We start from the raw sequence: 14,216 nt of genomic DNA, 5'->3' as shown, positions 1-14,216 counted from the left end.
AAGTACAAGGACATCCAAATTTCTCTGAATACTAACAATTCCCAGTCTGTATTGAAAATGATCCTACTCTTCTATGTTCCCTATTAAATGAGTTTACTCTTTTCTTCATTATATTTCATCTACCACATTCTCCTCCACTCTCTTAACCTATATACCACTCACTGCAGCTTCTTCATGTCCTCCTCACAGCTTTAGTTTTCCATACAACATCACAAGGTAAAGTATAGGATGTACCTCCACAATCTGGCAGCCTCAGCACTGGGTCTTTGCCAAGCCATGGGAGGTTAACATGTTGGGATTGGGACAGGAGCTTCTTTTTTAACATGTTTAAATAGAATGGTGCAACATAAAATTAGATGCAATGCAGTTACTTTAGAGAATTTAGATGATGTCTTCAGTCATCAGTATAAGTCCAGAATAACAGGAGAACTGACAGTTCACCTATCACCTGCATCATCGATCATAATGAAACATCACAGTGCACTTTGCAGGAGTACTGCAAAATAAAGTATGGCACCATGTCACATAAAATATTATATAAAATTACCAAATGTTTGGTCAAAGAGGCAGGATTTAAGGAAAGTCTTAAGGAGGAAAGCAAATTAGCAAGGTGTAGGAAGGTTATTCCAGTTTGAGCCCAACAAAACTGAAGGCACTAACACCATTTGTGTAACAGTTAAACTTGGGACTATACACAAGACCAGAATTAGTGGAGCATAGATATCTTTGAGAAATGTGGGACTGGAAGTGCCAAGAGAGATAGGGAAGGTTGTGGAGCAGAGGGAGGTGACAGAGATAGGGAGGGGAAGAGAATTTTCAAATTAAGAATGTCCTTGACTCTGGGCCATGTAGGTCACTAACCACAAGAGCAGTAAGGGAGTAGAATTTGTGTAAATATGAAAATCAGAGTTTTGGATGACATGGAGAGTAGAATCCAGGAGACCAGCTAGGACTACAGTGGAATAGTTAAATCTAGGGGTAATGAAGGCAAGAATGAGGGATCCTGCAACAGCTATGCTAAAGGAAAACAGTGTAGAATGTTATCAAGATGGAAATAGGCAGCACGAGTGGTGGTACAAATAGGAGGTTAGGGAAACATCTCAGAGTAAATGTGACACCCAGGCTGAGCTAACCTGGTCTCAAACTATTACCTGTAAACAGATGGAGCTAATAGCTAGAGAATAGGTTTTAAATCAAGACCAAAAACAATGGCTTCTTTGTTCCCAAAATGTAAATGGAGGAAATTTCTGCCCATCAAGTGCTGAATGCCAGAGAAGCAGTCTAATAATTTAACAGCAGTGGTGGCTTTAAGGATGTCACTCAGGGGGAACGTGGAGATGACAGACAAAGGAACAGGATACAACTGAAAAATACTGTTGGATACCACAGGGCAGAACTTCTCAGAATAACAACATTTACTGACTATTTGCTGTTATTTTACAAATGTTGTAGTAGTTCACATTTACAAAATAATTAGAGGTTCCTACTCAAGTAGCAAAGCTCCGCCATTACTTTCAAAAAAACCCCAGTAACTACCTGTTTCACCACAGACATAAATTTAACATCATAAAGGTGTTCTAAGTGTTGCTTACTTTCAGTCAACTTCTCTAGCACTGAAAATTAGCTATTACAAGTGAGTAATCATAGCCTTTTGAGTTGCTACAATTGTTAGAGATTATCCTCTCTTTCTTTGTCTCATTTGATATTAAATTCATCGATTTTAGTTTACATTTTCATTTCAGGCCATACGTTGTAATTTCCCAATCCTTAAATCTGACTGGTTAAGAAGTAAAAATTTGCTAAATTGTATCTATCTGATTGAACTAGTTTATGAATCCAATCAGGCCACATGTGCCCCTTTTTTCCCCACTACAATATCATTAGCTCATAATTTCAGCAACTGCCATGCAGGAGTTCTAAGACAAAAATGCAAAGATAAGTCAATTAACAAGTCACAGTTATGTGACCTACTGCAGCAAAACTATGGTCTGTATTGTAGAAAAATTAGAGACAGTTTGAGGGCACTCATAGATATAAAACAGTAGCACTGCTAGGTACTGATGATGTAGTCACTCTATGGAATGGGATACAGCAACACTGCTAGATTTGACAGAGTAACATTGGTAGATGCAATGTAGTAACACTATTCGATAATGGTAAATAGGAATGGTATGTAAAAATTTGCAATACTAGCCATTTGGAGTCAATACAATAGCATTGTCAGCTAAAATATATTGACATTGATATCCAAAATTAAGCAACAGTATTAAACATGATATAGTAATATTGCCAGATTAAAAAATGCAACATTCCATATAGCAAATTTCTTCAAAACAACGAAAGACAAAACTATCATGGATGTAAAATTGTAACACTTATTTACAAAATTATGCAACTAATAACAATAAAATTACAGCTCTGCTGGATGAAATATCGCAACACTTAGATACAGCATAGCAACAATGGTGGACTCAAAATTTCAGGCATTGAATAATGCAAAATTGCATTTAGATGCAGTACACCAACACTGTTTGATTAAATGTACCAACATTTTTAGATCTAATATAGCAACCTTTTAGTTAGTACAAAGCAACATAGCTGAAGTGTAGCAACATTTTATACAAATATATATCAACACTATTGATGAATAATTTCAAACATCAATATAGAAAATTTCATCTAATCAAAAAAAAGCAAAAATACAGAGCTATCACAACTTTCGATATAAAATTGTAAAACCAATGTATCCAAAATTACAAATTATTATGAACCAACGTAGAGCTCTGTTAGATATAATTCAGCAACATGCCTAGATACAATTTAGCAGCACTGTTAAACACAACATAGCAACAGTGGTAGACACAAAATTGCAACACTGAATACTGCAAAATTGTAACATTTAGATACAACACAGTAACATTGTTGGATAAAATATAGTAACTGTGTGGTACAATATATCAAAATTTTTTAGATAAATGGCAACAACAACTACATTTTTACAATGCACTTAATAATATTAAAATCTCCTAAGTTGCTGCATAGAGATAAAATGCAGTAATGTTCTTAAATACAGCAACATTGTTAGCTAAAGCCTAGTACCGTTGATAGATAAAATGTAGTTAGGCACAAATTTCAATAATCAATAGAGCAAACCCCATTAAATGATACTGTAACAAATACATGTAAAACTTTCACCATTTATATGCAAAAATATAGTTTTGCTGTATATTAACAACACAAAAATACCAAGATTTCAATATCAGCACTGATAGATAAAGTACAGGGGTGCAATAAGATAGGATATAAAAACACAGTTGGATAAACTAAAAGCAAAATAGCAATAGTGTAGGCAGTATATACAATATTGCAATACTATTAGGTGCAATATGGCAATACCATTAGGTACAAAATAGGACCATTGTTAGATTCAATTTTGCCACATTGTTGGGTATAATATGGTAACACAGAAAATGTTAACAGTATTACATACATTTTGTTATATGTTAAATTACAATGCTATTATATAACTTTACAAAACATTTTCAACAAAAACAAGTACAAACATTGCTAGAAACAATGTAGCTATATTATTAGTTACAAGTTGACAACATTATTAGATACAAAACAGTTGTATTTTAGATGCTTAATACTCTTAGATTATAAACAAAACAACATCTATGGCTAAAACATGACACCACAACCAATAACACAGCACTGGTATGTCAAATACAAAATAAAACTACGGAGAATAACACACAATCAAACTGACAACATTTCAAAAACTAAGCTATCTGTGTTACAATGTGACTACATAAAGTATAGCTGCATATAGTCCAATTGTCTTTATTATACAATAAATTGATTTTAAATGACTGCAATTAATAACCTCGTGTTCTACAGATAAAAATGTTACAGTTTTGCTTCTCTGTTGAATGGCATCATCTTAACTCCTTGGTTGAATTTGCTTGTTAAAATTGCTCCTGTTTTATTTGAGCAAAAATCATTTTGAAATCACTATCTTGGGTATTCAGTGCTCAGGAAATGGAACATTTTCCTCTCTTTTGGCCCATTCTTACCATTAGACAATCCCAGAGAAGGCACTACATGGTTTGGATAGAAATGAGAAAATAGAAACATACTATTTTTCATCTCGGTCCTGCTTGACGTCCCAATCTGGCTATTTTTTATCAAAAGAAAGGGAAAGCTTACTTTTTCCCAGCAACACTCAGAGCCCTAGCTTTAGGAGAACAATGACCACAATCAGCCTGCCTTGTGAGCTCTGTTGTTTAATGGCAGCTTATGGTTTGCTGCACATCTTCCCAAACAAAATCCTGTAATAAGAATCCTCAAACTCACATACCATCCCTCTAAACGAGAGGTGAGTAGTTTCTTCCAATAACAAATGGGCTAGATTCAAATTGAATCTCAAACTAAGGGGTGACTGCAATGAATATGCTGCAAATTTTGAAAATTTTGTTCATATGCTTTGGGTCATCTGGGTGTAGCTAAGGTGGTGTAACAAATTAAGAGGTAATAGCAAAGAAAGAAGTGTACACTTGAAGCCCTGCTACTTTCAGCTCCTATGTGGTGTTATGTATAATAATTAACAGGAATATTCTATACATTCTATACTACGAATGGAATCCGTTGCGTGTCAGCTTTCTTAGGTTTTCATTCATTTAAAAACACAAAACTGTTTATCTGGTTCATAGTTCTTGTTATATCTAACTCTTTTCCCAATCTAGCACAAAACATTTTACTTGCATTTCACATAAGAATGTTGAGTAAGGTTTATGTATATTTTAAATGTCTAAAGGTAGAAAACATTTGAGTCCTTAACTCAAAATGCTAGGTATGTACAATTTAAGTGTGATCAATTTCTTAAAAGGGTTTCAATGTGCTTCAATTTTAGTTAATAACAATGTATATTGGAATTCTATATTACAACAGTGGCTGTACTTCATTAGTTGCAAAGTACTTTGAGATATCCAGTGATGATGGCAAGTGCTATATAAATGAAAGTTTTCTTTCTAATTTTATTCTGAATTTGTTTATTATTCAGTAATATTTCCAGGATTTTAATTCAACAAGTTGTTGGGAAATAGTGGGCTTTCATTCAGGGTCCCATGGAACTGTAACAAAAGCTCAGCAGTGCAATAATAAATTTTATACCCTCAAAAGTGGGTTACATCTGGAAAGACATTTTTATCTGTGTAACACTAGAGTGAGATATTGGTGGATACAGGTTTATCACAAATTCTGTTGCTGATGGATTGCAACATATAATATATTGTTTGAAATTGTGTAGTCAATTAAAATAAGTTTTTGTTTAGAAAGGATACTTAGATGAGTTGAGGTTCTAGATATAATGTTATAAATGTTTTAACTGAATAAAATGGCAACTAGCTTACAAATCTCATGGAAAAATGTATGGAATTGTAGAATCTAATCCCAAAACACCGGTAAGAATTTCCTGAAATCTATGTAATAAAATTAATGTGAACTTAGTACTTGAAACCAGTGATCACCCAACAAGCTTCTACTCATTGCACTACCTGAAGAGACAGATTCTAGTGCTAACCTCCAATTTTTGATCAATGCCTTAAAGATGTTCAAGATAATTTCTTTATCCTCCTCCACTACTCTGCTACCTCGCCTTAGCAACATTCCTCCCTGTCTAGTAGTCTTAAAGGGATTGTTAGCTCAACTAAAGACGATTTCATAAAGCTATTCCCAATGACAAACAAATGCAGGCATGTGTTTGAAATTTTGCAAAGAGCAAAGTCAAGAAAAGCTGTCTAGCATCCCCCTGCCCCCACCTCAGTAATCATCAATGTGGATCGTCTAAATTTTCGGAAGAACAATCCTGACCACTCACCTCACTAATCTGTGCAAATTATTTTCCTTTGTACGTTTTTCTTGCACTAAATTTTTCTGAATTATTTCAAGAGAGCCTGTCTGACTTTTACAATCTGAAGCAGATCTGTTCACGATTGTTGTGATTGGTCTACTAAACTCCGCCATTACTTTTGAAGGAATTAAACTGGAAATGGATTCAAAACTAAGAAACTGGCTCAAGGCATTCAAGAGGCTGCACTGGGATAGCTAAAGTTTTGTACAAGCTATATGGTCTCACAACCAGGAACCTAACAGGACCTCCCAATTAATAATGCACCTTCAGAGTTGATATTAAATCGTTCTTGCTTTCTCTCCTTCTTCCGCTCAGCGCCACCACCCCCACTAAAAAAACCAACATACAACTGACTTCACATTCTGCGTGCAACCCTCAGTTCCTTTAACAATGGTTCAAAGGTTATTCTGTTTGAACAGTGAATATTTCCACCTCTGGCAGCACTTTTTTAAGAGATAAAAACTTGAACCTTTATTACATGTGGCCTAAGAAATGTAACCAAATCAAATATCTTCCTTTCCACTTCCCCCCCTCCTCCAGCCCGACCGAACTGATCCACTAGGCTCAATTAGACTATGTGACAGTCCTGACACCACCTCTTGACCTTCTGTTGTGTGATGAGCATATAGATTAGGAATGCTCTACTTATTGAACTTAAAAGGCCTGAGGGTGAGGGGTGCACACGGGAGGGAAACTGCAAATTACAATGAGAGTGGGGAGTGGGGGGTGGGGTAGCGAAAGACACACACACACACACACACACACAAGTGTGCACATGGAAAGAGAAAACTTCAAAGGGCTTTTCAGATTGAAACAGCTTCTTCCCCCCTCCCCCACACACACAGACACATTTCAGTATTTAAGAAATGTGTAACATTATTAATTTTCTGCAGGTTTTGAGTGAAAGGGAGAGAGGGGTTTCAGTAACGCAGCTCTGGAATCCATTTAGCAGTATAGGGTATGTGCTTCCAGTCTGGGTCAAAGGTCATGCTTTGCTCAATAATGACCTATGCAGAAACGAGGAAAGGCTTATGCCACCATTTTGTGTGGCAACTTAGCAGGAGGATTTGTTTTTTAAAAAATGGATCTTACTTTAGTTTTCTTTTTACAAAAGCAGACAGTCACCTATTCTGTAATTTAGGAAAATTCAATAAAGTCATTTGCTCCACCTTGTCAGACAAAAGAAAAACAAGTTTGAATCACAGTATATAACACCAATGGGGATCCTTTCCATTCATAAAGTCAACAAACTACTACAGCTTGGCAAGAGTTTCTTAGCCACAAACAACTCCTACCACTACTTGAGTTGTACATAACGAATCTACAAAAGGCCTCAGCACCAAACAATGCACGTTTCCACTTAACTGTAATAGATTTCCTAAATTCTGCATAAGATTTTAGTCTCATCAAAGCTGCAAGTTGCTGAAAAATGAGGAAATAAATCTTAGCTTTAAAAGTGGAAGTCTATGGAAGTTGCTTTTTTTTGCTATTTTTAAGGATGCAATTTGGTAGGCAATATTTTCCCTTCCTTGCCCAGTTCCGTGCATACTGGGAGATGTTAGAATCCTCATTCAAGTAATTATTTAATTTGTAACTTAAATTTGTCTCCAAGTGTTTGCAATGTAGCCACCCATGAAGGACACCACATATAAATCCAATTCTGATTTAACCCAGTAGCCAGAGATTCATCCTTTCAGGATGAGGTACTGATTATCAAGCAGAAGTGAGAATCCTCGGCAACTTTCCTCTTAAGGATACCAAGGCCAATTGTGCAGCTCTCCACCACACCCTCTCCACTCGACTGGCTGAGACCAGCCAACTCAGCATAAATTAGGAGTGGAATTTGTTCCTGACCTCTGTTTATCTCAGCTATTCTGGATAAAATCATAGAACTCTTATCAAGCCATTTCTGTAAATCAATGAAACCATTATTTACTTCTTTTTAAAAAAGTTTTCTATGTCTTGATAAGTCAGCATTGCAACAGCCTAAACCTGGAATTTTTCAAACTATTTTCATCCATTTGTGTTAATCATGGTAACTTGCCAAACATTCAAAAAACTTAAGCTACTTGAAATTACAAATGAAGACATCAACCATTTCCTTTGTAAATTGTATAGTCCATTTTTTCTAGCAAATGCATTGGTTATTTTGATGTTTGGTTGTCTTTTGTTGTAATATTTCCTTGTTTCTTTTAATATTGAATTTCAAAACTGGAATGAAACTTTCTCCATAATTTTAAGTATGACAGTCATTTCAGGATCTACAAATTATATCAATTAAACATTACACAGTGAGATATATCTGCCATTTCTACTTTACAGACATTAGGGTAAATTGTGCCAGATTGCTTAAAGTTATATGTTTACTTTAAAATGTTTTTGTTTGATTTCGCAAAATATTTTAGAACATAACCCATGAAGTCTAATTCCTTGCAAAGTCTATTTTAAAATTAAACTTCTTTTTCCTAAATTTCAATTACTATTTCATTTTTTATAAATGTTATTCTAAATTTGATTATGAAATTGATTATGCTAAACTTATTATTTCCTCATTTTATTTAAAGATATAAAAAGTTACCTTTCTGTAATTGTAATAAAAGTGGTTAAAGAGAAACAACAGAGTCTTTATTTTTGTAGCTGAATGGGCTAGAGTGAAATTAATGTTTCAAGCACCATCAATGTTAACCTGTCTCTTCCCTTTTCAGATGCTGATAGAGTTCCTGCATGACTGTGTTTTCTGGGTCGGGGAGGATAAATTGATGGGAATGGAAGTATTCTTTAAGCAAAATGTTTAATGATGTTTTCCCTATTCTGAAGTCAATGCTTCGTAAGTAATTTCAAGAAATTCATATTTTTAACACCTTTCCAGCATTTTAATCAATACATTTTTTTTACTGTGAACAGAGTTGCAAGTGTTTGTGACATTTATTTTTTATTACGTTTTTGTATGGTTAAACATGAAGTTGTTTTTGTTCATGTATGCGAGGGTGTAAACTTAGTTTGCTGAATTTTATTAACTTTTTTGTCCATTGCCAGTTTATTTATCTTAAAGTAAAGGATATTAGAATGATAAACACTATAATACTCATTTTATTTACCAAACAAAATCTCTCTAGATTCACAACTATTTCTTAAGAGTCAAATCCTATGAATAGAATTCAGTCAGTACAAAATTTTGTAAAATTACACTTGATCAATGCTAAATATGTTCATATATAAAATGAAAGTTTCTACACTTCTATTACTGAACTCTTAAGTTACTTGAAACCATTTGTAACAATCGAAAACACGCTTGAAGCAATAGGTTTGTACTTTTGTTTTACAAATGTTCTTATGAAATACAAGAAGATATCCATTTTTCTAATGACAGATTGACAGCAAACACAACAAAGTTAATTTCACTAAATCTATTATAAAATTGTATTTTATCTGCCTTCAGAATTTCAGCAATTTATCCTTTCAGTAAATAGGATCATTGAACCAAACATTTAAGTACACACAGACAATACTCCATTGAGTAACAATGTTATTTCATTTGAACTTTTACTTAGATTTCTATATTGATCTATTTAATATCTATTTTCACAGTTTTTTTAAAGAAAAAGCTAAAACTCCAATGGATATTACCACAAACATTGCATTTTGGATCTTCAGAATTTCAAGCAAAATTTCCACAAAAACAATTTTAAGTGCTTAATTTTTAACAAAACAAAATAGTTACATCTCTTTCAGGAAGACAGGATGTTAAGGTTTCATATGCAAAGTCTTTAAATTTTGTAAATGTAAACATAATAGAATATTTTAAATAAAGCAGTAAAGAATGTAGGTAGTTCACCACCACCAAAGAATTGAATTTTAACTGTTGAATTTTTTTAACTAACTTGGGCAGTAAAAACAATAAATTGTGTTTGCAGTCTATATATTTAGTGTTTACTCATCATTCCTTCCAAACCAGGTTCATCAATAAAGAACAAGGCAAAAGGTTCTTAACTAAATTTTGAATGTTCTGATCAGATTTTTTAAAATCATTGATTATAGCCATGACAATTGACTTTAAATTATGTTTTGCTGAATATTGTAACTACTTTTCAAAACTTTCAAATTGGCTGATTCAAACTTCATCTTCAGCCTTTTGAAAATACAGAGGGGGGGGCACAGTTTGATTTACAAACCTCCATGGATTATATCTAACACACCAGATGATGTTGCGTTACAAAGCATACAACTGTCTGGTTAAAATGCTAACATGGAGGACAATAGTTGCAGCTAAACCGAACTAATAAATTGCTCTCTCTACTCTATCATTTTAAATACATAATAATATGAATTGATATCAAGTGATTATTTCTAATCCAGTGCTTAACTTCTTTTATGGTATCTTTTGAACCAGCACTTATAGACATTTTACAACAGGCACTATCCAGTTTATCAGAATAAGCAAAGATACACATGCACCAAATACTTTAAAGCAAGAACAAGCAAATACTTTTACAGGTATGTCTGTAACCCAAACCAGGTTCCACACTGAATAGCCATCATGTTAGATTCTGGGTCAATGTTTTAACTTGGGTTTCTGAATGAGAACTCAGTCAAACTTTCTTATTGGAATTGTGCATCCCGTTTTGTAAAAGGTCATGCATGGCAAAACACATCAAACAGAATTCGTTAACTATTGCACTCAGAGCAATATAGGGACATGAAAATGCCAACGTGTTCGCACAGTTCTGTTGCAAAGAATCCTTAGTTTCGAGACAACGCGTCCCTTAGCGATTCAAAGCGAAAATGGAAAGGGTGGTAAAGAAACTCGGAAGATTGATTTTCCCACTGCCCCTTCAGCTCATTTCTTGCAAGCTCTCTCCCGTAGGTCGAGGCGTTCCCGGAATCGGCTTTGGAGTCAAATGAGATTTGAACCCAAAGCAAGGCTTCAGCGTTTGCAACGTGATCTACTTGAGCGGTTTCGCCAAAGGTGGGGGGTTGGGGGTGGGGGTAGTGTTGGAAATGGTGCATCTCTAACCGTCCACCCTCTCCCCATTCTCAAATCGTGACCTTTTAAATTTCTGAGCAGAAAAGCGGGAAGAGCTCGTTAAAGCTACAACAAAAATCACTGGATCCAGCTCCTCGACACTGAACCTATTTTGTCGCCCGTCGCTTTAAATCTCCAGAAAAACACATTGCAGTTCCAGCCGCGGGTTGCTGCCCACAATTGCTGCACTACTTCGCCTCAATTCAAGATTGTAATAACATCATATAGATTCAGGAAACAACTAATTTGAAATTTGTTCCATACTGCAGCACAGTATAACCACAGTTTTTTAAAAATAGCTTCTCTGAAGAGCTTCACAACTTTGTACGTCTATTTTATTTTAATCACACACACTTTCAAGCAGGAACCAGAAACAAATGTCTAATTCACTTCATAACAACTCTCCAGGATATCGCCAAATAAATATTCAAAGCAAAACAAGTATTGAAATTGCTAATACCTCTGCCGCTTGGGTACTGAGTGTTCCACTTCTATGTGTCTCCCATGGAGTTCCACTTTACCTGTAAACAAGTTCGATTTGAATTTTATTTAGTAAAATAGCGTTTCGCCTTCTTCGTCTACACTTGTACAAACACACTGGGTGAAATGAACCCCTGTTTTTATCAGGATGGATTGTCATTTTTTTTAAAAAGAGTGTGAGGGTTGAAATCTGTTGTGCATAATTGAGGATTAATTTCCTTAGTAAGTTACTGAGGAACTTTAGGATGAGGTCGCTGCTATGTATATCCAACACACATGGAAATACATTATATATCGGACCTGAAAGTTATATTTTATCTGGATAGCATAGGGGTTTTCGCCCTAGACATTTGCATGCTTGCAGTCCTATAGTATTTTCACAATCAGTATGGCCGACCTCGGCTCTGTGTGTGCCCCATCACAGGCTGTATTCAATTTCAGGAATCATTCAGAGAGCTGGGGGCGACCGGCATTCACTTACAGCCGCCGTTTTGGGGGGCCAGTCAGAGGGAAGGAGGGATAAATGTTACCCGGACTGGTCGCCTGAGGAAGGGGAGGGGGTGTCGAAGAGACGAGAGACAGAATTAAAACTGCTAACGTGGTATTATAACGGAGCTTGCAAATGACGGCCTACTATCACTAAGGGGAAGGACTAGCTAGCATCGAACCATTCTCTCCAAGAGACACCCTGATCCAAAGGAAGGGGGGGGGGGGGGGGGTGGTGGGAACCAGATCCCGCAGCAGATCCAAAGATCTGACCCAACTGGGTTTCCTTATCTGCGATTTCTTCCCAAAGGACGGAATAGCAATCTGACTCTTCCTCTATCTTTTTTTTGGTCAAACGCCGCGTGTGTTGAGTGTAATTGACTAAAAAAAAGAGAGAACCTGCTGGTTTCCAGAAACATAAAGCCCCCTCTCACGTACAGGAGGAATTGGCGCGTCTTTCCCACCCACCCCCACCCCCTATCTTTACATTAAAATCTCTATTATCTATCTTTCTGTACAATCAACATGTCACGCTTTTTGGGGAGGGAGTGGAGGACTCGAATCATTAACGTGTTGGTCAGAAATTAAAAAGGGACCAGTGCAACTCTCTCCAGAACAGAACCTTTTCCTAGCCTGGAGGAGTAGGAGGTAGGTAGGCCATTGCTAGGAACTGGGTAGGAACACAGAATCTCGCCGAGTGAACGGCGTTCTCAAGACAGCTTCAGCTCTCCCCTGCGTTTTGGATATCGGTTGAAATCGCTTACCGGATAAGGTATCGATCGCTTTCATTGCCCAGCTCTCATCTGGGCAATCTACAAAGGCATAGCCCGCTTTGAGTAGAAACTGCCCAGAAAAAGGAATCTTCCAGTCGTTGAAGATAGTTTCTAACTCTGGCACAGTCACGCTCTCACTCAGATTCCCGATGTACAGCTTGTTCATTGTGATTCTTAGGGCTTCTCTGTTTTTTTGGGGGGGTGAGCAAAGAAGGGAGGGTGTAAAATTATAACAGCACCTTCGAAATAATGATATATCCAACAACAACAACACAAAAAAACCCCACCAGCAGCAGCAACTAAAATGGTAAACGGTTGTTGCAAAGGGAGGAGAGAGAGAGAAAAACACAAAACGGCCAAAGAAAAAGTGTTAGCCGGAAACAGGGAGTTATGAAACGGTATGGCGGGCTGTGAAAGTCTATCTGCTACCCCCAAACCCCGTTGAGTCAAACTGAAAATGTCACAGGACGTTGCTGGTGGCACCGCCTCCAAATAAAATCGACCTTAAAAAATGAGTGAAATATTTGCCTGGGAGAGGTCCACGTGGTTACACACGGCCGGCCCCTCACGTGGAAGATCACGTCAGTTTCACCTCCCTCCGAGCCCCCCCCCCCCCCCCCCCCCACCACACACAAACAAAAATCCCTTTTGTTTACTACACAACATCACCCTGGCTGCTTCTCCCTCCTCACCACCCCCCACTTGCAGAGCCCTTCACGCCAGTCCCATAATAACGTGGGTTTGTTCAATAGCACTGCAACAGCGCCCAGCTCTCGCCGGCTGCTGGAGGATGTTTACTCAGGAGGGATTTTTTTTGAATGAAAATCTCCTGGGTGGTGGCATTTTTTTCTCAATGAGCTATGGCGATCTGGCGCCAAAGTTTTCCTCAGTCGAGGAGGCTTTGGGGGAGAGTGGGGAGGAAGGGGGTGGGGGCTCGGCTTCTGAATCTTATAACACTTTGAGCTTTGATGAAAGAGTTACTGGTTGGACACCACTACGCTCACTGTCTCCTCTGTTCCGTACCCATCTGCCTGCCATCCGTTACAGCCAACACAAGCTCCTTCAGGAGTGGAGCGATCAGTTCTAACTCCAAATAAAAGAATTAATTAATATCGAAAATTACCCATTGACCTTCGACAGGAAGTGCATTTTCACAGAAACTCTCTATTGGAACGAATTCCTGACTCACCAACACCCAAGTGACTTTCCAAGTGTCCTCCCATTCTGAAACTATTTCTTTGAGGAGTGCAGGGCATTGAGTGAGGTGAATGTTATCGATTGTTTTAATGTATTTTAAGTATGATGAGAAGTGTTGTGCCCTTCATCTCTACAATCATTCTCGATCCACCGTTGCTCGGTAAGCTAAGAATTAATTGGTTCATCACATACAACAGCAAAAAAACCCACACATCGCCCCGGGATGTGAACGGGATTGAGTTCATTTCGACTCCTACAAGGAGTCTGCTCGGTTCCCCGTAACTTTCTAAACGAGCAGGAAACTCTGAATCCACACGGTTTAGAATTGATTTCTTCTAGTTCGCGT

The 14,216-nt window shown here is 37.0% G+C and overlaps 1 protein-coding gene across 1 annotated transcript in view; it reads right to left on the bottom strand.

The window, feature by feature from the left end:
- The window catches only part of igf2bp1 (insulin-like growth factor 2 mRNA binding protein 1), a 182,911-nt gene extending 169,792 nt beyond the window's left edge, over positions 1-13,119 (bottom strand). The window contains exons 1-2 of the mRNA XM_048560617.2: positions 12,665-13,119; positions 11,395-11,455 (exon numbers count right to left, since the gene is read on the bottom strand). Of these exons, the coding sequence (XP_048416574.1) occupies positions 11,395-11,455; positions 12,665-12,839 (236 nt within the window). The 5' untranslated portion in view covers positions 12,840-13,119. The remainder of the gene's footprint in view (positions 1-11,394; positions 11,456-12,664) is intronic.
- Between the last annotated feature and the right edge of the window lie 1,097 nt (positions 13,120-14,216).

This window comes from Stegostoma tigrinum, chromosome 31 (assembly GCF_030684315.1).
Source record: "Stegostoma tigrinum isolate sSteTig4 chromosome 31, sSteTig4.hap1, whole genome shotgun sequence".
NCBI lineage: Eukaryota > Metazoa > Chordata > Chondrichthyes > Orectolobiformes > Stegostomatidae > Stegostoma > Stegostoma tigrinum.
This window is presented reverse-complemented; position numbering and strand designations above follow the sequence as displayed.